Here is a 27,575-nt window from a genome sequence, read left to right on the forward strand (position 1 = left end):
TGGGAGCCTTGAAGAATGTGTGGAAGTCGAGAACATTATCTCGGAAAGCAAAAATGGGTATGTTTGAAGGAATAGTGGTTCCAACAATGTTGTATGGTTGCGAGGCGTGGGCTATGGATAGAGTTGTGCGGAGGAGGATGGATGTGCTGGAAATGAGATGTTTGAGGACAATGTGTGGTGTGAGGTGGTTTGATCGAGTAAGTAACGTAAGGGTAAGAGAGATGTGTGGAAATAAAAAGAGCATGGTTGAGAAAGCAGAAGAGGGTGTTTTGAAATGGTTTGGGCACATGGAGAGAATGAGTGAGGAAAGATTGACCAAGAGGATATATGTGTCAGAGGTGGAGGGAACGAGAAGTGGGATACCAAATTGGAGGTGGAAAGATGGAGTGAAAAAGATTTTGAGTGATTGGGGCCTGAACATGCAGGAGGGCCATTCTTCGTATGTTTTCTGGTTCTTCCTCGCTGATGCGGGAAATGGCTATCTGTATAATGAATAAATGAATGAATATATATATCTTCCCACTTGTTCTCATTATTTTGATTATGCTAACTGATTTAGAACTGGTCTCAACTGGTCTCATTTTGTAAAAATATTATTAGGTGGTGGAGGTTGCCAAGAGTTGCTTGTTTTGATTGTTTGAAAAATTTACTTTGCTGTTGAAGATGGGCCCAATTTACCATGGTGTAAGGTAACAAAGGTTATAATTATGTTAACAAACATCATAAAGTGGAAAATATGATAGCTTTCAAATAATTTATCAAATGTATTTTGTCTCTAGGTAAAACATGAAGCCCAACTGGCACTGTCTTTCCTTGATTCAACAGCAGCAGATAGCTTTGAGTCACTTTTCATAAAGAAAGTGGAAATGTTCCAGTTCAGTGATCAGCTCTTGTCCATTAAGTAAGTGAATTACATTTAAGAAGAAAAGTAATGTAATGTGGTGATATAGGGGAAAGGGAGGATGGTTTGAGTGTGGACTTGGAAGAGAGTATGGCAGTGTATGGAACCATGGGGACTGAAGTGAGTCAATGGATGGAACAAGGAAAGGAAGGTCCAGGGTGGACTAAAAAATCTTGTAGAAGGTAAAGTAGTTGCAACGGTTTAGTGTGGATCTCTTTGGCCTTAAATACAAGGGATAGAAAAAGGGAGTAAGTGGAAGGCTCCTAGTGGCCACTCCCTTGAGGGTGTTCCAGTTGGAAACAGATCATAGATGTAGAGAGATAGATAGTGATAAGAATGAAATGCCAGAGAATGATGGGTGGCATGAGGCAGGGTGATAAAGTAAGGAATGGCAATGTCAGAGAAAGATGTGGTTGTGAGTGTAGTTTTATAAGGCTGACCATGCTATGATAAAATGATTTGAGCTTATGTAGGGAATGGGTGTAGAGAGATGCACACTGGATCTATATGTCAGAAGTGGAACAATAAGGGGGAGGGGTTAATCAAGGAGGAGATGGAAGGAAAGATTAAAGAGACTGGGTATCAAGGCCTGAACATTCTGTGGGATGAGAGGCATATGTTGGATAGAATGAGGTGGATCAATGTTGTATGTTGGAGTAACTTGTTAATATGCTGAACCAGGTAATATGAAGTGGTCAAGGTAAACCATGAAGTAGTCTATGAGGCTTGGTTGTGGATGGTGGTCTTTGGTTTTGACATATTACACATGACAGGTATATACTGGATACTTTTTTCCTGATATATTCTCACAAAAGTAGGAAAAACACTTAAGTTTTAAAAAAGATTTCTTTAGTATGGTAGAGTGTAGAGAAAGTAATCTTTCTCAATATCCCTGAAAGAATGTGTTTTGCAAGTAGGGAAGACAGTAGGAATGGTGAAAGGACAGAATAGAATAAAAAAAAGGTGTAATTTACTGTAATTTTATGAGATGGATAGAGATTCCATATAAACTGTTATGCATTGGAAAAAGATGTTGATATTTATTTACCCTCTTAATCTCGCCTTAGATTTCGTGTATTTTACATTGAAGCTATGTTTTACTGAATTCCCAATTCTTAATCTTTCTCATATGATTTTTTCCACCCTTTGGCTTTACTCTTTCATCTTTGTATATTGCATCATTTTTTTTTTTTTTTTTGTCATTTCTTGAAGCCATTTCCAAGTAGGTCACATAAGATGAACAGATTAACTTCAGACAGCTCAAAATCAACTAGATGGAAAACTTTTACATTTGAAGAAACGTGTATCATTATGCTACTTGGATGTCACAGAATTCAAGACTCCAGTTTGTGTGTCTGACATAGTCATGAATTTCTCAACCCCCTCACCTTGATATTAAGATTTATTATAGGTTATTACCATTAGTGTTTGCTTTAGTGGTGCTTTGATTCATGACTGCACAGTTGATTTTAATTTGGAAAGAGAGGAATGGAAAGATCGTAGATGTAAGGTGAAGCCAGTGATTTAATGGAAAATTTGAAGGGGATAGGATGGGTTATAGTGATCCTAAGAATGACTGAATATGTGTAGAAGTGTTTGGATATAAGCTTTTTCAGCATGTTTGTGAAAATTTGCTTTCTTGAGAGAGAGAGAGAGAGAGAGAGAGAGAGAGAGAGAGAGAGAGAGAGAGAGAGAGAGAGAGATGTTAAAGATTGAATAAGGCTTGAGCCTTGCTTATTGAAGAGAGAACATATGAATATTGGTGTCTGCATAGCCTTTGTTGACAGTATCACATCAATATACATATCTCTGTTTTATTCATCAGTTTTTTGTAATCCTTTTGTGGAATTCATAACCATAGAGTGTGTTCCTTTTAAATTCTCATGAAGTGAATTATTATGTTGTACAGGTTTGTTACTATTTTCATCCAGCTCCTTTGGGCAAGCACTCATTAGACATGGAAATAAACTCAGATTGCACCACAGAGGATCTAAAACCAAAATTATCACATGATCCAGAGTAATCCCCAGATCCTTGGTCCATTGGTTTTTGATCCTAGTATGTGTTGAGACTTTGATGATCACAGTATTTTACATTAAGGCCATGACAAAAATTACTTGTTGATATCAGCTTAAGAAAACTAATGTAGCCATGCCAAATATAGCTTTTCTTTTTTTTTTTTTTTCTTTTAGAATTATTACTTCAGGGTTAATAGTTTCCTAACTGTAAGAAAAATGATGTAATTTTCATTGATATTGATGATATTTTCTCCTTGTCATCTTGGTAAATGTTTTTCAAGAGTTACACTCATGTCTTAATGTTTGATATAAGAAAATTATTCTGCCATTTGTCTGTTTTTACTAAAATGGATAAAAGATATGATTTAGTTGAGATATTTGCTTATTTTTTCACCTGAGGATTAGGGGCTTGTTGTTTGACTGTTTTCTTGAATCCCCTTTGTTCCCTTATGCTCAGGTTTTTAGGTATGATTCAGATTTAAGCAGAAATGCATATTAAGAGCTAAATCATTCTCATCCTTGTAATGATAACTGCCTGTCTTTATATTTTCACCTAGTGAAGAAACTCTTCTACTTTTATGTGTTCTGCATTTCAATGTTATTATAATCATCTTGATTATCTTTTTTAGGGTTAAGAAGAAAGATATAAAACAGACACTTTCTAGAGTAACAGCAGAATATCAAGAAAAAACTATGGATGCTTTGGGTGATATACAAAGATTATTGTGGTCTTCAATGATAAAGATTTTGAGAGATGGTCTTGGTGAGAGAGCATCACTTCTTGTACCTATGAGAAAGCCATCGTCCACCTGGCCAGTAAATCAGTCTCCACCCAAGCATGAAATATTATTAGTTGTAGGTCTTGTACTTGACCCAACCTCAGCCTGGGCATTGTTAACAAAGGTAAGAAAAGTTTTTGTTTGTGAAAAGATTTTTGACTGTAAGACATTTGTATGGTGGTAAGGTCATATAGATAAAGGCAGGGAAGGCTCACAAAACACCGCATGGGCATAGGTGAGAAAGAATACTTCCCACGTATTCCCCACGTGTTGTAGAAGGCGATTAAAAAGGGTGGAAGCGGGGTGCTGGTAATCCTCCCTCTTGTTTTTACTTTTCCTAAAGAAGGTTATCAGGTTCATTGGGGTTGAAGGATAAGTTAATTTGGATGTAAGTTTAAATGGAAAAAATTGGAGGAAGTGAAGTGTTTTAGATATTTGGGAGTGGACTTAGCAGCCAATGGAACCATGGAAGTGGAAGTGAGTCAGAGGATGGGGGAGGGGGCAAAGGTTCTCGGAATGATGAAGAATGTGTGGAAGGAGAGAACGTTATCTCAGAGAGCAAAAATGCGTATGCTCGAAGGAATAGTGGTTCCAACAATGCTATATGGTTGCTAGTCGTGGGCTATTGATACAGTTGTACGGAGGATGGTGGATGTATTGGAAGTGAAAGGTTTGAGGACAGTATGTGGTGTAAGGTGGTTTTATCAAGTAAGAAATGAAAGAATAAGAGAGATGTGTGGAAATAAAAAGAGTGTGGTTGAGAGAGCAGAGGATGGTGTGTTGAAATGGTTTAGACATATGGAAAGAATGAGTGAGGAAAGAAGATATATGTGTCAGAGGTGGAGGGAACAAGTAGAAGCAGGAGACCAATTTGAAGGTGGGAGGATGGAGTGAAAAAGATTTTGAGCAATCAGGGCCTGAACATACAAAATGGTGAGAGGCATGCAAGGAATAGAGGGAATTGGAACAACGTGGTATACTGGGGTTGATGTGCTGTCACTGGACTGAACCAGGGCATGTGAAATGTCTGGGGTAAACCACGGAAATGTCTGTGGGGCTTGGATGTAGAAAGGGAGCTGTGGTTTCAGTGCATTACACATGACAGCTAGAGACTGCATGTGAATGGATGTGGCCTTTTTTGTCTGTTTTCCTGGTGGCACTGCGCTGAAGCAGGAGTTAGCGAGGCTGTTTCCTGTGGGGCAGGGTAGCACCAGGAATGGATGAAGGCAAGCAAGTATATGTACATGTTTATATATGTGTGTGTGTGTATATGTGTATATGTTGATTTGTATATGTGCATGTATGGGCATTTATTTACATATATTTTTATATGAGTGGATGGGCCATTCTTCATCTTCCTGACACTACCTCGCTGACGCAGAAAATGACGATCAAGTGAAATGATCATAATAATAGGTTCATCAAGAAGATATATGAGAGTATAGGTGAAGGTACAAGGAGAAATTTTTTAACTAAAATGGATATATATTCTTCAAAGCAAACACCTGATCCACACATCCTCTACCACTTCTGAAACCACACTGCTATTCCCCAGTCTGATGCTTTGTACATGCCTTTAACCTCTCATTCAATACCCTCCCATATAATTTCCTAGGAATACTCAGCAAACTTATACTTCTGTAATTTGAACAGTCACCTTTATCCCCTTATGAATTGACAAAGTAGAGCTTGGTGTCTGGAGGGTAACTGCTAGTGTTTAATGAAACTTTTAAGATGTTATGACTGCTTGTAATTTTTATCATCATTGTTACAAAAGAAAGTCGTATGTTGGATTACCCAGTTGTTTCTCTTTGCATCTGCATATGCAACCTTTAGTGCATCTTAATCTTGTTTATGCAGCATCTCTTGACTATACTAGCCCTGAAATTACAGATCAGTTGTAGCATTTATCTCTGAATCTAATAAGTTTTTGGAAATGGGTTTTATAATCAGAATTGATTGTTTTTGTTTCAGGGACCAGCAGCAGATGCCCCAGAGGTGGAAAATTTCAAAGTCTTTTGGGGAGAGCATTGCTCCCTACGTAGATTCCAAGATGGTAGCTTCCATGAAGCTGTTCTATGGGGAATACCAAAGCAGTCTGTAGGCGAGCGCCGCTTAATTCCAGGGACGATTTGCAAGTATCTTCTGAGTCGTCATTTTGGTGTGGAGGGGAAGAATGTTCACTATGTTGCTAAAGAAATAGAATGTATCCTTCATCACCCTCATTTCACAATGGACTTTGGGTAAGGTGATGATTTGTATTCTATCTTACAATGTATTTTTTCATACATATTCGTCATTTTCCGTATCAGCGAGGCAGTGTTAAGAGCTGAGGACTGAGCCTTAAAGGGAGTATCCTAACTTGGCCCCCTTCTCTGTTCCTTCTTTTGGAAAAATTAAAAAGGGAGGGGAGAATTTTCAGCCCTTCCCTTTTAGTCGCCCTTTACGACACATAGGGAATATGTGGGAAGTATTCTTTATCCCCTATCCCCATATATATTGTTTTTTTTCTTACTAGTTCTTTTTACATAACTGTATCTTTGTTTATTCTGTTTACTAATTGACAGTCACATATCTAAATATTATCCCAGGGGATAGGGGAGAAAGAATACTTCCCACGTATTTACTGCATGTCGTAGAAGGCGACACGCCTTCTAAGACATGCAGTTTTTTAGTTTATCAAAAGAAGGGAACAGAGGAGGGGGCCAAGTGAGGATATTCCCTCAGAGACTCAGTCTAACGTGGGAAATGGCGATTAGTCTAAAAAAAGAATATCTGAATATAGATGAATGCATAGATAAAATGTCATACCTATATTACTTTATATGTTTGCTGTTACCAGTAAGTAGCAGTATTCTCCCTGTTTGTTATGTTAAGAAATATAATATTTTAAGGCACTGTCATGTGTTAAGAATAATTATCTGAATTTATGAATTGTGTATAACATTGACATTCATTGACACACATCCTTATCCTTTGTCCACTATGCTAAAGGAAAACATGGCATTCCAAAGTGATATAAGCTTTTTTTTTTTCTTCAAGTGATATAGCCTTTTTTTTCACTTTGCTTCCTAAATTGATTCGTAAAGGTAGACTAAAGTTTCTGTTAGAACCACCATTTTCATGCAAACAACTCCATTGCACACAAACAAATTATTTCCTACACTTTCCTGTCTGAAATTATTAAGGCTCCTCCTTTTTATCTTTCCCATTACCTGTAACCTTACCCCCCTTAAAAATCAAGTCTCAGAACACCTGAGAAGCAGATTCATTTTTTCCTTATTTTTTTCTCTGTTCATTTTTTGTTTCATCCAAAATGGTCACGATTAGGGCATGTCTTTGCCAGTGTCATGTTGGCTGCTATGAGAAAAATATCCTCCAGCCACCCATTCATGTCTCATAAAGACAAAAGACAGCAAAAGTGAATTATGCACTCTTTTTGTACTCTCACATGTCTAATCAATGTTTGGTGTTACCAGATTCAAGTTACAAATGGTTGTACCTTGAATGAGGAGTTACCTTCAGCAAGTCTGTTTCTTTTGACTGGATTTGACACAAGTCTTTGCTTGTAAACTTCATACCTGTGGCTTTTTTATTTCATTCTCTTCTCTAGTACACTGTTTTCTTTCCAGTCATTTCATTTTTGTAGTTATCCTTTCAACAGTGGTGTCCCTTAGTTTATGTCCTGTTGCCTATCTTTCTTCTCTTAATAAATGATCCTTGTTTTAAACTTCATTCCTGTTCACTCTTATGCACACTACATCTCACTTCCCCTTCCTCCTTATTCTCTTACTTGTTTTTTTACTTGCATTGAACATATCTCCTCAATTCACACCTGTATAAAAATGTAGAATTGGGAAACAGGAATCTGGTTAGATTAAACAGAGTGTATGAGTGGATGGGACATTCTTCATCTGTTTCCTGGCACTACCTTGCTGAAGCAGGAAATGGCAATCAAGTATAATGAATAAAAAAATAAATATCCTTAAATTGTTTTTGTTTTGTATCATTAAGTTTTAGAAGTCTGTAGTGACAATTCAACTCAGCAATAACATAACCATGTTGGGCATAACTGTGAATTTCATTTTGTCCAGAAACCTCTTGTAATGAACATTACAAAATGTACTTCCCAAAAGCTCTGGATATTGTATAGGTGCTCCAGTAATTTTTCTTGCAGGAATCTGCTCCATATCTACAGGGGCCTGATTAGCCCCACAATGAAGTAACTATTTATATATTTACATTGTGATAGCCGTTCTAATATATCTTTCTTTGCTAGAGTGAAATCAGAAGCCTTCTGCCCTTTAACTGTCTTGCTGTCACCAATCTTCAAGTGTCCCTTCCCATCTGCTCAGATGTTGCTACTTTTTTTTATTTATTTATTTATTTATTTCTGTTTCCCCTTTTAGAAAGTTAGAATACAAGGAGGGGAGGGTTTCTAGCCCCCCCGCTCTATTTGTATACAAGGAAGAAGTTTTGTTTTATATTTTCTGTATTCTTTATAGATATGCAACAGGGGAGGAGGCCACGGTATCTGCAATCCAGGCATTTGACTCTCTTTCTCGGAAGCTTCGCTCTCTTGACTTACCCTTGAAGATTGCAGCAATTCTACCTACATCTGAAGTCAATAGACACGCAAGAGTTTTTCCACCTTTAGCAAAGTCAGTACAAACAGGACAGGTAAGACTGACATTTAACCAGGAGTGACAGGGAAGTTTGCTGATATTGTTTTAAATGTTTCATTCTTATTATTGTATCATGTTTCAATGGTTAGATTTGAAATTTTTCTTTCATATATTATCGTTTCACTTCATGAATAGTTAATGTGTATCCTTTGTGTTCCGACAATCTTCACATGATTGCCTCCTCTATGTGCATATGAGAAGAAAACTTTCCAGACTTGGAGTTATGCCTCAGTTCCTCAGGTTTCTGTGGTATAGACACAGATTTCATAAATCTTTTTGCATTTGTTTCCTCTTTGCTTTGCATGTTTTACATATCCACACTGCTGAGGGAATGTTTTCAGAGATCCTTCTTTAGACTTTTCCTTTCCCAATTTTCTTGTGATTTCCTGAGGTTTCATAGTTCTGAATTTCAGAGTCAGTCTTTATTATCAGTGCAATGATCCACAAGGAATTTAAAGGTAGCTCTGTCTCTCTTTGCCTTCTTTTCTTCAGGTGTGAGTAATTCATCTTGTTTCACTTAATTTTGGTACCTTCATGTTACAATCAGTTGGGAATTCTCAAGCAGTTTATGTGTTTCCTCATTGGAGGAGACCAAACTGTGATTATATTATAGTTTGGATCAAAAATCTATATTTTACACCTTAAACATCTTGTCCAATTTTAGTAGCAACCAAGATATAGTTTCCTTCTCTCAGAATCATGCTTCAGGGATTTTTTCTGTGATAGATTTGGCATAATATCAGCTTGAAATTGTATAGAACAAAGATTACATATTTCTTTTGTTTTTCAGGCAGTAGAAGTATCTGATGACTGTCTTTTGTTTTCTGGAAATGGAGGCCATTATCAAGTATTTTGTCATGCAATGGAAGGTAAGGAACTTCATATTTAGTCAAGTTTTGTCATTTGTGAAGTTTATATAGATTTGTGAATCTTGATATGAACTAGAAAAGGGTGAGTATCGTATGGCAGATGGTAAGACAATAGAAGCTGTAAACCTCGTATTAAATCTCCGTTCACCAAGTATCCTGACTAGTAATGTACTGCTAGGGAAAGTGAAAGACATGCAACTGTGTATGGGTGCAGAATGCATCCACAGAATATACTACCTCAACTATCTGTAGGGGCATTTGAAAAAAGGTAGTACATTCCTTGTGTAGATGTTGCCCAAAATCCCAGTTTTTGCTCAGATATGTATACATAAATGTTAATCATAAGATTTTTGTATGAAGTTTTGTGATTATGATTAAAAAAGCAAAATGTTAATAAATCCCTCAATATATAAATGTAAACAAAAGGAATACATACTTGGTGACAGCACTGTATGCTATTTTCTGTGATTGCAGTGGTGCCACAGCTTTTTTGTGGATTTTACAAGGCTGAATATACTTTTATAGTATTATCCTTTATTGTAGTTATCCCTCACATGTAAGTGTAAAACTGTATTTCATAGAACTAGAAAAAACTAGATTGCACAGGCACAGACAGGAAATGTAATTTGGAGATGAAAAGAGTAAATGGGAGTAACATTGAAGAGAGGAAATGGGGTTGTAGTAACAGACAAAGATGTGAAAAAGAAATGAGATGATTACTGTCCTTCAAGACTTGAATGTGTGAGATGACAGGGAGGTGGTTGTAGTGTGTTTGGAGATGAGGAAGCTTGTGAGGTGAGAATTATGGCAAATGGGTTGGAGAAGAGTGGTGAGGAAACTGTTATGAAAGCCAAGTACGAGATGAAATTCTGTAAAGCATCAAGAGTGGGTGGGATTACAGTTTTCGTTCTCAGGAAGAGGGTGGTGGTATTATTCTTGGGTTAATCAGATTGTTTGACGTGTGGCCCAAGGTGAAGTGCTTGATGTATGGTATAAGTCTGTTGACTCTTCTTGGTAAGGTGTATAGAAGAGTGGAGATTTAGACTGTAGCTGAATAAGGTGGAGTCAATGCAGGTTCAGGAGAGATAGGTGTGTGGACCAGGTGTTTGCTTTGAAGAATGTGTTTGAGAAGTACTTTAAGAAACAAAAATGACATGTATAGGAGCGTGAATGAGAAAGTGTATGACTGGATTGACAGTGATTCCTTATGGAGGGTATTACAGATATATTGGGGTAAATAAAAAGTTTTTGAATATAGTCAGAGGCTTTTGCTGGGAGATATGGCATGTATGCAGATAGAATGGGAGGATGATGATTAGTAGCAGGTGAAGGTGGATCTGATTCAGTAAAGTGTAATGTCACTATGGCTGTTTAATATTTGTATGTATGGAATGGGGAAGGAGATGAATTAGAGTGTCTTGCAGTGAGTGATGGGAATAAAGTATGCTGGGGATGTTGGGGCATGGTAGGCATATCATTGGTGCTTGCAGGTGAAATGGCTCTGGTTGAAGAATCCAAAGAGAAATTTTGGAAGTATGGGGGAGTGAGTAGGAGAGAAATGAGAGTCAATATGGAAAAAAGCAAGGTAATGAGGTGCAGCAGTAGGAGGAGACAGTTTCATTTTAGTGTATGATTTACCCATTTATTGCTGGCTTGGGTAAAAAGGTGTCTCCTGAGGATGAGAGAAATTATCAGAATTTTAGATGTTAACCCTGCGACCATAAAGTCATAATACACAGATTTCCCTCTCTTCCCCCAAAAATAATCTAAATTCTGCAGCTGTCACAAAACAATTTGTACATTCTTCACCATTAACCAACTTACCTTCAGTCAGGAAGTGGTGCCAGGGTCTGGTAAAGTGTTATACCCACATGGTGACTAACTTAATCCTCATGCATAAACAAATAAAGTACATGCTTGTAATAATGATACTGAAAAAAGCTTTTCTTTTTACAGTGGTTGTATTCTTGGAAATAAGTGGAAAGTGGCCAGATGACTTGGCAGCGATCCAGGCTGTTAAGGCAGAATTTCACTGCAAGATGTCTGATTTACTTAAGCAAGATAGAGTTACATCAGTAGTCTTACCTAAATTCCTGCAAATACTCTGGGTATTGTTATTTTGTATAGACTGATGCAGTATGTATTGCTAAATTTGCTTATATGTTTAACCAATGTTTGATATTAAATAGGGAATGTTTTTCTACATTTGATGCAGCTCCCTTGCAAACATGAAACTTTTGGATCTGTTTAGGATAGAAATTGATGTATGAAAGATAATGAAATATGAGAAGTGAGAGAGTCATGGAAAGTTATTTGATGAAGAGAGAAGAGGTGGTGAAAGCCTTACTTAAGATGATATGTGGAAAGACAGCTGGATTGGATGACATTGAAGTTGAATTTCTTAAGAAAAGGGATGACTGTGTTTTTGATTGTTTTTTTTAGGATTTTCAGCATATGTATGGATTAAGATGAGTTGCCTCTTGATTGGCAGATTGCATGGATAGTGCCATTGTATAAAAATAAGGGGGACAAAAATGAGTGTTCAAACCACAGAGGTACAAGAATGATAGTGGTAGAGGATGTGTGGATCAGATGTTTGCTGTAAGGAACAAATGTGAGAAATACTTAGAGCAACAGGAGGATGTACATGATATTTATGGATCAGCTGAAAGTGTATGATGGGCTTGATGTAGATGCTCTCCAGAAAATATTATGAATATATGGTGTGTGAGCAAAGGTGTTAGAAGCAGCAAAAAGTTTTGATGAAGAGAGTATGGCCCATGTGCCAGTAGGAAGAGAGGAGGTTGAATTGTCTTAGGTGATGGTGGGCCCATGTAAGGGATGTGTGATGTCACCACGGCTAATTAATTTTTTTATGGTTGAGGTGTTGAGGGAGGTGAATGGAAGGGTCTTGGAGAGAGGGTCAGGTTTGCAGTCTATTTGGGCAGAGGGTTGGGGCACTTTGGAGTTGAATTAGGTGTTGTTTGCTGAGTACAGGGCACTGGTGAAAGATTTGAGTTAGACTCTGCAGTAGCTGATGTCTGAGTTTAGGAAAGTGTTTGAAAGGAAAAAGGTCTGAGTGAATTTAATAAAATCAAGATTATTAGGTTTCGCAGTGGATAGAGAAGAATTAGTTTGAGTTTGAATGTAAAGAACCTAGAGGAATTAGGATGTAATAGATACCTGGGAGTGGACATGCTAACACATGTAAGTACGGAAGCTGAATTGGGTCATAGAATGCGTGTGATGGCTGAGGTCCTGGACACATTGAGGAGTGTCTGGAAAGAGAGTTCATTATCTGTGAGGGCATAAATGGGTATGCATGATGGTGGATGGATTTGGTTGATGGGACATTATAGTAGTTCTGATGGTGTTGTGTGGATGCAAGGCTTAGGTCCTATTTAAACAAGTACGAAAGCGGATGGATGTTTTGAAAATGGATGTTGACAACATTTGGTGTGAAGAGGGTTGATTGAATATGATTTGATAGAGTAAGAGTGAGGTGTGTTAGTGAGAGCAGTATGTTTGAGAGAGCTGAGGAGGGTGTGCTGAAATGGTTTGGAACTTTGCAGACACTGAATAAAAGGAGGGAACAAAGAAAAGGGAACCAAGGAGGAGGTGAAAGGATAAAGTGAATGATACACTTAGAGGTTCAGGGCCTGCATATGTAGGAGGGTGTGGGGCGCGCATGGGATGAGGTGAATTGGAACGATTTGTTATACGGGAGTTGAACAATGGCATTACCAGGTTGGATGTCTGATTACTTCCTAATGGAGGTGAGGGTGAAACTTTGGCATAAGCTCTAGGAAGAAGGGAAATTATATGGTTGGGAAGAGGATGGTGAAAGTAAGTGAGCTTGGAAAAGAGGCTTGTATGAGAAGATACCAGGAGAGATTAAGAGAAGAATAGCAGAAGGCAAAAGTAGAACTAACTTGGGGAGTGGGTGAGGAATGAGTTATTTAGAAGTGGTGCTTACATGTGCAAGAAAAGTGTGTTGCATATGGAAAGTGAAGTATAGGCATGTGAGAAAGGGTAGAGAGTGGTGGTATGAGAAAATTAAGCTGTTAGTGAAAGAAGAAACATAATTATATGGGCATTACCTGTGGGAAAGGAATGCATGTGATTGGGCAATGTACATGAGGAAACAGGTCAGGGAAAAGTGGAAGGATTAAGAAAGAGAGCAAATGATAGTTTAGGGCAGGAGGGTATGAGCAAACTTCAGGGAGAATAAGAAAATATTTTGGAAGGAGGTGAATAGTGTGAAAGAAATTAGAGCACCAGTGGACAGAGCATATGTGGAAGTGGTAACAGGCAAAGTAGTTGTGAAGAAATGGAGTGAGTATTTTGAGAGGGGGTTGAATGTTTGATGATAGGATGGCAGATGTCAGGTGCTTAGAATGTGACAGTATGGGAAGCAAGAGAATTGTGGCAAATGTTTGTTTCAAAACATTCACATTCTCTTTGAAGTTCCCTGATATTTTGCTATCTTTTTTTAGAGCATAAGTTCCAACCAGTTTCTCTTGTGCTCCAGTAGATTGAAGTCCATATTTCACTGGAGTACACTGGATATGGATTGAGGATATATGTTGATAATCTGGGCTACAATTAAGATGATGCATCTGCATAGTCCTTGGACACTTAACTATTTTAATCTTACTATGTTTATGGAAAGATGTAGTAGTTGATAGGCAGCCACCAACTAGGGAGTTACATTACCAGTGCTACCTAACTGGGTGTAGGGAAGGTTAGTGACAGCTTTGTAGTGAGCCAACACTTCAGTGGTTGTCAAGTTGCACTCCAGTGACCCAGGTAGCTCTCTTTTCTTTCTGCCTTACCCACACATGGACTACTGGCATACTATCCACAAACATACAATCTCTCCTTGTCACAAATAACACTTGACAACACTCACACTCACTTGACAACACACTCAGTGAATGTAGGTCTGCGGCAGGGGTGTGTGATGTCTCCATGGTTGTTTAATTTGTTTATGGATGGGGTTGTTAGGGAGGTGAATGCAAGAGCTTTGGAAAGAGGGGCAAGTATGAAGTCTGTTGTGGATGAGAGAGCTTGGGAAGTGAGTCAATTTTTGTTCGCTGATGATACAGCGCTGGTGGCTGATTCATGTGAGAAACTGCAGAAGCTGGTGACTGAGTTTGGTAAAGTGTGTGAAAGAAGAAAGTTAAGAGTAAATGTGAATAAGAGCAAGGTTATTAGGTACAGTAGGGTTGAGGGTCAAGTCAGTTGGGAGGTAAGTTTGAATGGAGAAAAACTGGAGGAAGTAAAGTGTTTTAGATATCTGGGAGTGGATCTGGCAGCGGATGGAACCATAGAAGCGGAAGTGAATCATAGGGTGGGGGAGGGGTGAAAATCCTGGGAGCCTTGAAGAATGTGTGGAAGTCGAGAACATTATCTCGGAAAGCAAAAATGGGTATGCTTGAAGGAATATTGGTTCCAACAATGTTGTATGGTTGCGAGGCGTGGGCTATGGATAGAGTTGTTCGCAGGAGGGTGGATGTGCTGGAAATGAGATGTTTGAGGACAATGTGTGGTGTGAGATGGTTTGATTGAGTAAGTAATGTAAGGGTAAGAGAAATGTGTGGAAATAAAAAGAGCGTGGTTGAGAGAGCAGAAGAGGGTGTTTTGAAATGGTTTGGGCACATGGAGAGAATGAGTGAGGAAAGATTGACCAAGAGGTTATATGTGTCGGAGGTGGAGCGAACGAGGAGAAGTGGGAGACCAAATTGGAGGTGAAAAGATGGAGTGAAAAAGATTTTGTGTTATCGGGGCCTGAACATGCAGGAGGGTGAAAGGAGGGCAAGGAATAGAGTGAATTGGATCGATGTGGTATACCGGGGTTGACGTGCTGTCAGTGGATTGAATCAGGGCATGTGAAGCGTCTGGGGTAAGCCATGGAAAGTTGTGTGGGGCCTGGATGTGGAAAGGGAGCTGTGGTTTCAGGCATTATTGCGTGACAGCTGGAGACTGGGTGTGAACGAATGGGGCCTTTCTTGTCTTTTCCTAGTGCTACCTCGCACACATGAGGGGGGAGGGGGATGGTATTCCATGTGTGGCGAGGTGGCGATGGGAATGAATAGGGGCAGACAGTGTGAATTGTGTGCATGGGTATATATGTGTGTGTCTGTGTGTGTATATATGTGTGTACATTTGGATGTATGGGTGTGTATATTTGCGTGTGTGGACGTGTATGTATACATTGTGTATGGGGGTGGGTTGGGCCATTTCTTTTGTCTGTTTCCTTGCGCTACCTTGCAAACGCGGGAGACAGCGACAAAGCAAAATAAATAAAATAAATAAATAAACACTCACACATCTTATTCTGCATAACTCAAGATATACCTGATAGTGGCTTGTTCAGGGTGATGCAGCACTGGAGTTCACCAGTTTTGGAGACTTTTTTGCTGTGGAGTCCTGGAGGGAATGGGCATCAGAGGTATAGATAGATTGATGAGTATGGTTATGGACACTATTCACCAATTTTTTCATAGTTTTGATCTTTTCAGCTGGAATGAACCTGCTTTACCAGCTCTTTACTTTGACCATAAATCTTGGATCATGATCTTTGCAAAGAATGAATTTGGAAAATCAAAGTTGGTTTTCTCTTGATTATAAAATGAAATTTGATAAGAAGTGCTTCAGACACCACCATTTGATTTAATTGAAGGTATTTAGAATGTAAAAGTAGATGAACTGTGTCATAGTCAAAACTTCATATTATTTCTTTTTTCATTTTTAGGAGGGCTACATTTTCCGTGTTCGTGTATGCTACCGTCGAGAGATCTACTTGCGTCGTCTAGTGGAGAGAACAACTGGAGACTGGCGAGAGCAAGACACCCCTGATGCCATACATCTGGAGAAACATACTGAGATTATTCCCCGATTCACATCAGCATTAGCCAGGTGAAAGACTGAGGATGTTGAGCTATATTTTTTCTTTTTTTGATATCCCAAGCTCAGTTCTCAGACAAAAGTCCTTTTCAAGGCCAGGCCTTGAATGAAGTATAGAAAAGGGATAGAAAGACAGTAAAGTAAAGAGCAAGAGGAAGGAATATCTAGGAGTTTTAGAGGAATTTGAAAACCTGCATTTTAAGGTCAAACCTTTTAGTAAAGACCTGAGATGGTAAAGTTTCAAAGTTTTATAGTTAGTGGAAAGAAACAGATATTACAATGACTCAACCTTGACCAACCAGCGCTATATTGGTGAGCCAAATATTACAAGGTCTAGCTAATGGTAATGGCACAAAAGCAACCATTTTTTGTCAACATCTGTAGCTTTTTTTCCTTATAGTTTAGTCTGTGAGACTTAGGTGTGGATGATAGACTCAGATGTTGGTTCAGTATGTATGACTGCAAGGGACTGGATAAATGCAAATGATACCAAATGTTCATTTGTTCCCAACTCTACCTTGCTAAAGTGGAAAAGTTGGGTTAAAGAAATATTAAGTAGAAATAGTACAAATATTTTCTTTTGTACTTGCTCTCTGTTTCCTGTATGATTGAGATAACATCAAGAGTAGATGACTGAGCCTTTGAGGGAAAATTCCTTGCTTGGCTACTTGGAAATGATACAGGAGAGAAGGATTTCCAACCGCCCTCTCCCACCCCCTTTAATCTCCTACAACATGCTGGGGATTCATGGATAGTATGCTTTCTCTCCTGATAATACTTTACCGGACTTCTCTCTTTATAATATCTATTGAAAAAAATTACATTTATGATTTTTACACTACTGTAAATGTAAAATCGAAGTAAAAGGACATCTCCATAACCTGATTTGGTTACTGCTTCGGGCAGCAGAACACAAATGCTGCTGATACATTGAGCTACTTTATCATCACCCATTTTTGTCTGAAGACCACCACCCAACACAAGCACAAGACAGTGTATTAGATCAACTGGCAGATACTGCAAATGGTATAGTACACTTACGTTATTGCTAAACATATGTGGAGCTATATTGTTGCATTTCATTAAATGAAATGATTGCTTGGTTTGTATCACTTGCCATGAACACTCATGTGGATGGTTGCTCACAAAGTTTATAATTTACATATCATATATCTGTATGCATGACTGCAAGAGATTTGATTAGTGCAAATGATACTAAATGTTCATTTGTTCCTAACACTACTTTGTTGAAGAGGGAAAGGCAATTGGGGTAAAGAGATATTAAGTAGGAATAACATAGACATATGCACAGTGTATAATTTACATATCATATATCTTTGTACTCAAGGTTCTTTACATAGTTCAGAAATATGGATTGGTGAGCAGAGGTTTTCATATGTTTACTATCTTTCTGTTTATCTATCTATATCTCTGATGCCTGTATCCTCTGGGAACTCTCTCAAGGAGGTGGCCATGGCAAAAGTCTCCACAACTGGTGAATTCAAGTGCCATGTCTTAGCCATTAGTGCCTCACCCTTAACAGGACACTGGCAGAGGGCAACTCTTGTGTAGCATTTCCAGAGGCTCCTACCTAATGTTCTTACCAATTACTTGTAACTTAATGTGTCTACTGTATCTTCCAACCTATTACTTTTACCTAATGATTCCATCTAATGTCCCCACTTATTACTTCCTAATACTCCTGTCTAATGTTGTTACCTACTTTTCTGTCTGCTATATGATTACAGAAAAACTTAATATGTTTAAGGGCTCATTCATTTGTTAGAAAGACTGTGAATCATACTGTTGTTTGTACAAGCTATAGTTGATACAAAACATACTAGTGCAACATCTAGGTATGCAGTGATTTTGAATTTTTCACACCTTTTTTATCATAGCATTTCAGAAAACAAATTTCATTAAGATCCTTTAAACTGCATTATGTTACCTTGAATTACTTTAAATAGCATAGTTTTCTTTGTGCCTTCACTGTACTTTGCACAGGGCAGAAACCTGCAGCCTTTGTACATTTTTGCAAACTCTTCCATCAGGACCTCCATAATAATATGCTTTATCCTTACACTTTAGGTGGAATGCATATTGTATCAACTAATGGGTAAAATGTACTAGTGAAAACTGAAAGCATCGTCTTCAGGAAAATGATACATCTTGGCAGATACTTGGTTTTTTATCCAAAACTTGTGTATCTGCCAGGATGTACTATTATTCATTTTAAGATATCGATACTGGTTGAGAAGAATAAATTTTGGGCTTTTGCTCTCACTTTTCATTGCTACATTCAACCCTTCCACTTCATCTTTGTTTGGTCTCTACAATAGTTCCTACTTACTTTACTCAGTCATTTAATCATTTGCACATTGATTTTCTTCTCATATTCATAGTACCACATTATTTTATTGTAATATACCAAACATGTAATATTTTTGATCTCATTAGCATCCAAGCAGGTCACCCAAGCTTCAGTGGTGGAGTCCGACTGTGTAAGCGATGGGTTGGATCACAGTTGCTTCTGCCACATCTTCCACATACAGCTGTGGAACTACTGGTGGCCTATCTTTATTTGAGCCCAGCTCCATATACATCTCCACACACACCACATGTAGCATTTTTGAGATTTCTTCACCTCCTGAGTCATACTGATTGGAAGACTACACCTATCTTTGTGAATCTTAATGAAGCTTTTACAGGTACGGTAGGAAAATTTTTTGGTATTATTGATGTTTCACAAGGTTTCATGGGCCTGATATGTGGGAAGTATTTCTAATGTTGACATTTTCCCCTAATTTGTTGTCAGAGTCCCACATTAGGAGAATAGTAAAGTAAACAAACTGTAAACTGGCAAATATTAGAATAGCTTTCACAAATTAGATAAGGATATGATTTGCAAGCTGTTCATACCTTACAAGGCCAGTTGGAATATACTACTCAGATTTGGTCACCACACCTGAAGAAGCACAATGAGCTAAGAGAGGAGTCCTAGAGGAGGGCAACAAAGAAGGTACTAAAATTAAGAGAGTTGAATTACAAGGAAAGTGTAGAGGCCATAAACTTGTTCATCCTGAAAGAAAGAAACATAAGGGCTGACCTTTTCACATCTTTTTAAGATTTTAAACCAGTTTGACCACGTAGACAGTAAATAATTCCTTGAAAATGCAAGGATAGAGTAAACAGAGGGCATAACATGAAATTAAGCAAGGCTCTTGTTAGAAAAGATGTAAAGAGTGGGGGGACTAGAAAAAAGACCCCCCTCCCTCTTGTATTTTAGTTTCTAAAAGATGGAACAGGAGGAGCCAAGCAGGGCGTGCTCATCCCTCTCAAAAGTCCAGGTTAGGGTGTATGGATGTAACCAAAATGATAAGAAAGGACAGAAAGGTTGTTTGTTGGAGGAAAGGAACCTAGATATTCTGGCTCTGAGTGAAGCAGAGCTCAAGTGTAAAGGGGAAGAATGGTTTGGGAATGTCTTGGAAATAAATTTGGGGGTTGCTTTGAGGCAGTAGTTGTGGGAGTGTGAAAGAATGCGAGTGAGTGGTAGTGTGAAACAATGCGAGTGAGTGGGCTCCAAATTGAATGTGGGTAAAAAGGAAAATGGATTGCAAGAAATGGGCAATTATTAGTGCTTATGCACCAGGCCATGAGAAAAAGGATTATGAGAAGCAAGTGTTTTGGGAATAGCTGATTCCATGTGTCAGCAGTGTTGATGCAAGAGGCTGGGTGATTTGAATGGAAAGGTGAGTAATGTGACAACTAACGGTATGAGGAAGGGGGGTCAGGTATTCAGTAAGGTAAATGGAAATGAACAGCATATGGAGTTGTATGATGAAGGACTAATGATTGCGAATGCCTGGTTTAAAAAGAGGGACATACACAAATATACTTATCTTAGTAAGAAAGATAGTTTGCAGGCATTATTGAATTACATACTGATTGATAGACTTGCAAAAGAGATGCTATTGGATGTGAATGTGCTGAGAGGAATAGCTGGTGGGATGTTTTATCATTACCTTATGGAGGTGAGGATGAAGAATTTTAGAGGTCTTCAGTAAAGAGGAAATGTTATGAGTGAGAAGAGAATGGCAACAGTGAGCTTAGAATAGGGACTTCTGTGAAGAAATACCGGGAGAGATATAGTGTAGAATAGTAAAAGATGAAAGTAAATGAAGCCTCCCACGTGAACTTATTTTTATTGTTGCAGTAAAAGCTCTCACTACTTATGAAAACTTTCCATTCACTCTTTTTATTTGTAGCACCTTCTCAAGGCTACTATGTCAACCATGTGACATGATTTTTGTAATTCCATAAATGCCATATGCAGTTCACTCTCCTAGTATTTTTGCACAAATTCTTCAAAGCAAACACCTGGGTCACACATCTCCTACCCTTCTTGAAGCCACACTGCTCTTCCCCCGCCATGTCTTCTGTGCATGACACAACCTTATTAATCATTACTGTCTTACGCCTGACTAAGTATATTCAACATATTTATACCTCTTCAATTCAAGCATTTACTTTTTCTTCTTTGCCTTTATTTAAAGGCACTGTACATGCATTCTTTTAATCCCCAGGTACCTCTCTTAAGACCATACAAACACTTGAATTATGATAATAATGATGAACATAATGATAATAATGGGTATGTTTGAAGGTATAATAGTCCTAACAATGAGTATGGATGCCAGGCATAGGCTGTAAATAAGAATATATAGAAGATGAATGTGTTTGAAATGAAAGGTTTGAGGACAATATGTGATGTGAGGAGGGTTGATTGAGTGAGTAATGACAGGATAAGAGAAAGGTGTGGTAAGAAGAAGAGTATGGTTGAGAAAGCTGAAGAGTGTCTGCTGAAATTGTTTAAACATATGGAGAGAATTAGTGAAGAGGGGTTGATGTAAAGGATATATAGGATATATGTGTCAGGAGTGGAGGGGGATAAGGGGAAGGGGGAGGCCAAATTGGCGATAGAAAGATAGGACGAACAGGATTTTGAGTGCTCACGGCCTGAACATGCAGGAGGGTGTAAGGCATGTGTGGGATAGTGAGTTGGAGTGAGGTGGTTTACAGGGGACGACATGCTGTCATTGGACTGAACCAGGGCATTTGAAGTGTAATGGGCCATTTCTTCATCTGTTCCTGATGCTACCTTGCTAACATGGGAAACAGCAAGCATGATATAATTTCACATTTTTTCACTTTTTCTTGTGTTAGCAAAGAAGCTGTAGGTACAGACAAAGGAATGGTCTCAGTCATTCACATCCTCTCTGTAGAGTTAAGGTTTAATGCACCAAAGCCAGAGTCCCCTATCCACAACTGGTATGCATATAGACTGCACTGCATAGGTGTTGCTGGACTCTGCCTGCCTGTGGTTGTGCCACAAGGGAAAATTCATCTTTGGTGGCAATTAAATTATTATATATGTATATGTGGCTCTTAGTAGACTCTGCTTTGGAACGATAACACCTTGAATAATAAGTAATCTTCAGTGAGGTTGTATAATTTTCAATGGGCAGAAAAGAGTACAACATTGTTGAAGATGATCTTGTCCCAAACTGCTTTAACCTTACCCAGCTTATGCAGTTAATAGGCTAAACTGCAATAAATGATGATGAACATCACTGTTAAGCTGAACATTACTAATAAGTATTATTTCTTTATTATAGTGGCAGATGTGGCTGAGCTCAACCGCCGTTTTACCTCTCGGCGCCCAAGTCTTCCACACATGTTTCTTACCACCCCATATGAGTTACGTAGTGTATCAGGTGTTGACTCAGATGCAGACTTAGACTACCGATATAAACTAGCTTCTTTGTGGACAAAGAGCTCACCATCAGTACAAATTCTTTATCGCTGCAAGCAGTTAGCGGAGGCTTCCCTTTGCTGTCTGAATGTCAACTTGATGAAATCTGACGCGGATATCAAGGTAATAGGATGCTGTTGATATTTTGCTTAAAAGCTGCCAATTCATGTCGCACTGAAGGTAGAACAGTTTTAGTAACTTACAGAATAACAATAGAGACTCAACATCACTAGTATTCATGCTAACCTTAGCTTAAAGAAATCCATTACCCTATGGTCACTGTTTTATTTGTATGATAATGGAAAGAAATAACTATGATTGTTTGCATTTGCTTTTATGATTTAGTTTTTCTTGAAATCATTGAAGTTCTGATGTAGGTGTGATCACACACTTTTGTCTCTGGTGCATGATATACCAAAATATATACCAAACCTTTGGTAAGTCTAGAAGTGAGTGGTTCTTAGTCCACATGATTGGTTTATCTTTTCAGACAATTTTTCGTCCTTCCTATGATGACTATGATGTAATAATCAAGCTAGCTTTTAAGCAGCTAAGCCGCATAGAGGAATCCCTTGATCCGCGTTCGCTCAAGAACTTAAAAGTCAAACCATATGAATACAGCACTGATGAAGTGATGCCTGTTGTAATGTTTGATGCAGCCCAGCTTTACTTGAGAGAGTTAAGGGTTTGTAGCATGTTTTTCCTGATTTTGTATACTCATTAGCCTTACAGTACAGTAATTCTGCTTAAGCATAAAACATCTCATTTCATTATCTTTAAGACTGAAATATGTAGAAAATATTTAATTTCAAATTCTCTAACTGTAATTCTAACTATTGTTGTAAGTCTGGTAGTGATTAATTTTATTTAGAATGCTATCTAACATTCAGTCAGTGTAGAATTGAATAAACAGTGTTATGGTAAGGGTCAGTTAAATAAGACTCGTAGTCTGTTGTCATGCAATAAGCTTTTTCTTTTTTTTCTTTTATGCTTCATATCAGGATGGCTTAGAGCGTATGACATCTAGTTAGTAGGGATGTGCATAGGTCAGGTAGAAGCGGCTAGCTTTTCATATTTATGTCCCACCACTACATGTACTGTAAGTGAGACATTATATTTTATCACCACATGTGTCTGTAGGTTTGTTTGTGGCCATCTTCACTACACTTTAACCTGCCGTACACCCTAATTTTCACATCTTCACTAATCATTCCATTCACTAGACTCATGTGTCAGGTCATTAGCAGTTTTCACTATATCCTTAGCTTTAGTACACCTTTACCTTCAGTAACCATTTTGTTTACTACATTCTCATCTTCACTACACCCAGATGGTTCAGGTCGAAGGTTACCATCACTACAACCTCATTTTTACTAGTTCCTCAGAACTTCTGGGCTTAGAATGTCTTTAATATATTCCCATTTTCACTAGATTCTCAATCATGATGGCTTTGATCCAAAGTGTGAGGGTTTCTTGGAAGAAATTAGTTTTTCATGCATTCAAAATAATACATAGGTAGTATTTGGCAGGCATCCACTGACCAGGAAGTTATATTACCTATACCACCTGCCAGGTATCATGGGAATCACTACCATCCAGATGGGTCTTTATTTTATTGATTTTTCACCATATCTTCTTAAGGAGATTAGATTAATTTTTATGAAATTTATTTTTCAGCATGCATTTAATCACTTGGCGTTATTCTTCCATGATGAGCATGGAGGAAATATTATTGGTGTTGTATGGAAACCACAGGCACTCGTACCACAGGAAGTGAAGGTTAGACTTAATGTTTTCCAGAGTAAATTTCCATAAGAGGTGAATGTCTGCCTTTGATCCAAGCCATGTAAATGTCTGCAGGACAAACTGTAAGAAAACTTCCTGTTTCCATTCATATTCAGAATATTTTCAGAGGTGCCATTTTTGTTCTTAATGCAGATTTTTTCCTCCTTTTTATTATCTTCTTTCTTTCATACTTGTTTGCCATTCCCACATTTGCTCACATCTCTTCTCTAGCTTTCATCTGTAATGCACCAAAACCACAGCCTCCTATCCATAATCAGGCCTCACAGACCTTTTTATGGTTTCCCTCAGCTGCTTCATGTGCCTTGGTTGTCAGCTGATAGCTCATTACCCCTTCAATACATTACTCCAATTCACTGTCATGTGCACGCCTTTCACCTTCCTGCATGTTTAGGTCCTGAGCACTCCATCCTTCCATTTCTATTTCAGTCTCTCCCCTTCTCCGTGACCCTCCACTTCTGACACATATATCTTCTTTGTCAACCTCTCCTAGCTCTTATTCTCTTCATATGTCCAGGCACACTTAGCTTTCTCAACCATATTCTTCTGACCACACCTTTCTTACCTGATCATTACTTACTTGATCAACTCTCCTTACACCACATAGTCATCCTATATTTTATTTCCAACACATTCACCCAGTTCTGGACATTCTCATGAATAGCCCATGCCTCACAGCCAAAAAACACACTGGAACTCCTATACCTCCAGACATACCAGTTCTTGCCTCTGTTTCCACACATTCTTCAATGTGACTTGCTTCAGCTTCTGTGGTTCCATTCGCTGCAGGTTTTCCACCCCGAAGTGTTTAAAACACTTTGCATCCTCCAGGTTTATTACTCCATGTATCTTCTTTCATTTATACTTGTTTGCTGCTTCATATAAAAAAGCATTCTAAATCCTTTAAATATGAAAATTCCTTGATGCTTTCATCCACCTCGTCTGTTCCTGGCATTGCCTTGTTAATGTAGGAAATGGCAAACAAGAATAGAAAATATTATTACTCTTAATATAACAATAGTCAAAGGATACTAATTATTATACTATCCCAGTGGACAAAATGATGCACAGTCTTGTCAAAGAACCTATCATTTTACAGGAGTCCATCAGACCCCTGCTCCTACTTTGATTAGACTACAGTGTTGAAGCTACATGAACCCCATAAAAGTTGTTATGAGATTGTATGATCATTATGTAACCCCTATTATATAATCTCTTGGGGCTCCTGCAGCTTGATGGTTGTGCTGTGGTCATTAGCAGGGAATGGATTGACCCTTTTGAAATGAGAAGTTCTTTGAAGAAATTTTACTCTGATATACAGCTTCTCTCAGATGACTCATTTACAAGGCCTTGGTTCTTGACCTTTGTGACTGATACCATGACTAGATTAAATGAAGAAAGTAAAGGAGGGGTGTATGAGAGACTTGATATGGCAGGGAATGCAAGGAGAATGAATTGTGGAGTGATAGACTTGTAGGTGGTTCGGGCATGTGGAAAGAATGCAAGATGGGGAGTTTGCAAGGAGAGTGTTATGACAATACAGTTAAAGGGGTTGGTGTAAGAGGAAGATCACCTGAGACTTGGGGAAATAGTTTGGAAGAGCACTGGAGGTAGAGAAATGGGAGAAGAATGCACAGAATGGTGTATGCAAGAGAGGCATGTAAGGACATAGATAAGTGGAGACTCTGCCATGGCCACCCCTTTAATGGGAGCTCCCAGAAGGAACTGGCATCAAAGATATAGATTAGATACTTCTTTGATGGTGACTTTTCACTTTTGGTGTAACCACAGGTAGGCAGAGTCTGGTAATACCAATCAAGTTGTATGTATATTTGAATAACTCTAATGTATTTTGAATGTTCCAGGTGGGTAATATGGAGGGGCAGCAGTTGGTTGGAGTGAAAGAAGTGAAACAGGTGGCCAACGTAGGAGCAATTCTTTCTGATTTCGATACCATAGGTGCAGGCCTTGTTCACAGTATTGTAACAAAGTAATTCTTATTACATAATGCACTGATATTTCGTACATTTGCTGTGTTAACTTCTGTCCATGTTGAATATAGCTCAGATTTCATTGTACATGTTTAAACTTTACTACATAAATGAAGACTACTGTTGCATGATACTTTTCAATAAGTTATTCTGTTGTCCTTTTATGAATTACAAAGAAGGCTACAAATTCCTGTTCTTATTCTTTGTTATATATTGCTCATTACACATGTTTAAGATTATTCTGTACCAAAATTATCTTGGTTTTTGAATAAATTTTTCAGACACTTGTGGCTCATTAGTCATATCTCATGTTTCCACATTATGCCTTATACACTCAGTGTCTGGAGCCTGAAGCCTAACTTGAATTCTCCAGTCAGGAATCAAGCATCAGATTAATGAATCGTTACTGAGTTTACTTCCCAACCTAAGGAGGCATGCCATGCCCACTCATTTGATGTCAGGTTTGAATTGTCCTCTCCTGGCTACATTCCTCAAAATACAGAAATTCAATAAGGTAAGCTATTTGAGTGAGTAGAAACTTTGTGTTTTTCTGAGGTAGAGGATGTGTGGACTTGCTTGCTTTGAAGGACATAGGTAAGAAATGCTTGGAGAAAGAAATTATTATAAGGTAATTAAGGATCTGGAGGTAGTACATGATAGGGTTACAGAGATGCTTTATAAAGATGCTGTGGATATATGGGCTAAACTGAAAGTTAGGAACTGCAGGGAGAGTCAGGTGTGTACAAGTGGTAAGGGAGGAAGGTATGTAGTTCCCAGTGAAAGTGTGTGTACATCAAGGATCTATGATGTCCCCATGACCTTTTATTTTGTATACTGGGTAGTGAGAAAGGTAATGCAAGTCTTGGAGCTAGGAGTAGATCTGCAGTATGGTTTTGGGAGATAGCTTGGAATTAGTAATTTGTTTGTGACTGACAGGGTTCTGGTTTCATGATATAGAGAGAAAATCTAGGTTAGTGACAGAGTTTAGGAAACTGTGTAAAGGAAAAAGTTGACAATTGAAACGCACAAAACCTAGGCAATTATTTACAATGGAGTTTACCCTCTGTTTTACCTGATTACCTTGCTTTTGCTCATCGGATATCTTGAGTGTAAATAGAAAGGACATAGAAGTGGAGTACTTTATGTTCCTGAGTGGATGTGGCAGCAGATGGAGCCATAGGGGCTGTGGTAAGTTGCAAGGTGAAAGGAGGGGGATTAAGGTCTTGGTCATGTTTAGCACCATGTGGAGGGAAAGGTCTGGTAAAGATAGGCTTATTTGAAAGTATTAATAGTGGAGAGTCTCCCACAATGATGTATTAATTCAGGTCTTGCACTATATGAATGCAAAGGGACTGGAAAATGGTGGATGTGCTGAAAATGAAATACCATGGAATGACATTTATATTGAGTTGGTTTGTTATGTTAAAAATAACATTGTCAGAGGCATGGTATTGGGCATAGTCTCACTGTAAAAGTGACCTTGATCTGAAATGGTTTGAGCATTTGAGAGGATGAGTGTAGAGAAATTGAAAAAGAGGATCTACATGTTGGAAGCAGAGGGATTGAGAGAAAGAGAAAGACCAAGGAGGGGAAAAGATAGAGTAAATGAGGCTTTGGATTGATCTAGGACTGAACATTCAGGAGAGTAAGAGGCATGCATAGGACAGAAAGAATAGGATCGATTTAAAATATAGGGGGCAACGAGCTATTATAATGGGTGGGATCAGGGTGTATGAAGTTTTCAAGTTAAACCATGAGTCTTTGAGATGTGTTTATGGAAGTTGGACTGGGATGATAGATGGTGTTTT

General features: G+C 38.4%; 1 protein-coding gene across 2 annotated transcripts in view; it reads left to right on the forward strand.

Annotated features, from left to right (window-relative positions):
* Positions 1 to 26,053, forward strand: part of Mat89Ba (nucleolar protein 6 Mat89Ba) — a 53,426-nt gene extending 27,373 nt beyond the window's left edge. Inside the window, exons 11-22 of one of the 2 annotated variants that reach the window (XM_071658341.1) lie at positions 780 to 901; positions 3,549 to 3,822; positions 5,673 to 5,941; positions 8,204 to 8,378; positions 9,174 to 9,252; positions 11,209 to 11,360; positions 16,010 to 16,173; positions 18,619 to 18,869; positions 21,837 to 22,096; positions 22,464 to 22,658; positions 23,651 to 23,752; positions 25,642 to 26,053. In XM_071658341.1, coding sequence (XP_071514442.1) covers positions 780 to 901; positions 3,549 to 3,822; positions 5,673 to 5,941; positions 8,204 to 8,378; positions 9,174 to 9,252; positions 11,209 to 11,360; positions 16,010 to 16,173; positions 18,619 to 18,869; positions 21,837 to 22,096; positions 22,464 to 22,658; positions 23,651 to 23,752; positions 25,642 to 25,770 — 2,172 coding nt within the window. In that variant the 3' untranslated portion in view covers positions 25,771 to 26,053. The remainder of the gene's footprint in view (positions 1 to 779; positions 902 to 3,548; positions 3,823 to 5,672; positions 5,942 to 8,203; positions 8,379 to 9,173; positions 9,253 to 11,208; positions 11,361 to 16,009; positions 16,174 to 18,618; positions 18,870 to 21,836; positions 22,097 to 22,463; positions 22,659 to 23,650; positions 23,753 to 25,641) is intronic. The other variant, XM_071658340.1, reaches the window with a different exon arrangement.
* The last annotated feature ends 1,522 nt before the right edge of the window (positions 26,054 to 27,575 follow it).

The sequence above is a fragment of the Panulirus ornatus genome, chromosome 66 (genome assembly GCF_036320965.1).
Source record: "Panulirus ornatus isolate Po-2019 chromosome 66, ASM3632096v1, whole genome shotgun sequence".
Lineage (NCBI taxonomy): Eukaryota > Metazoa > Arthropoda > Malacostraca > Decapoda > Palinuridae > Panulirus > Panulirus ornatus.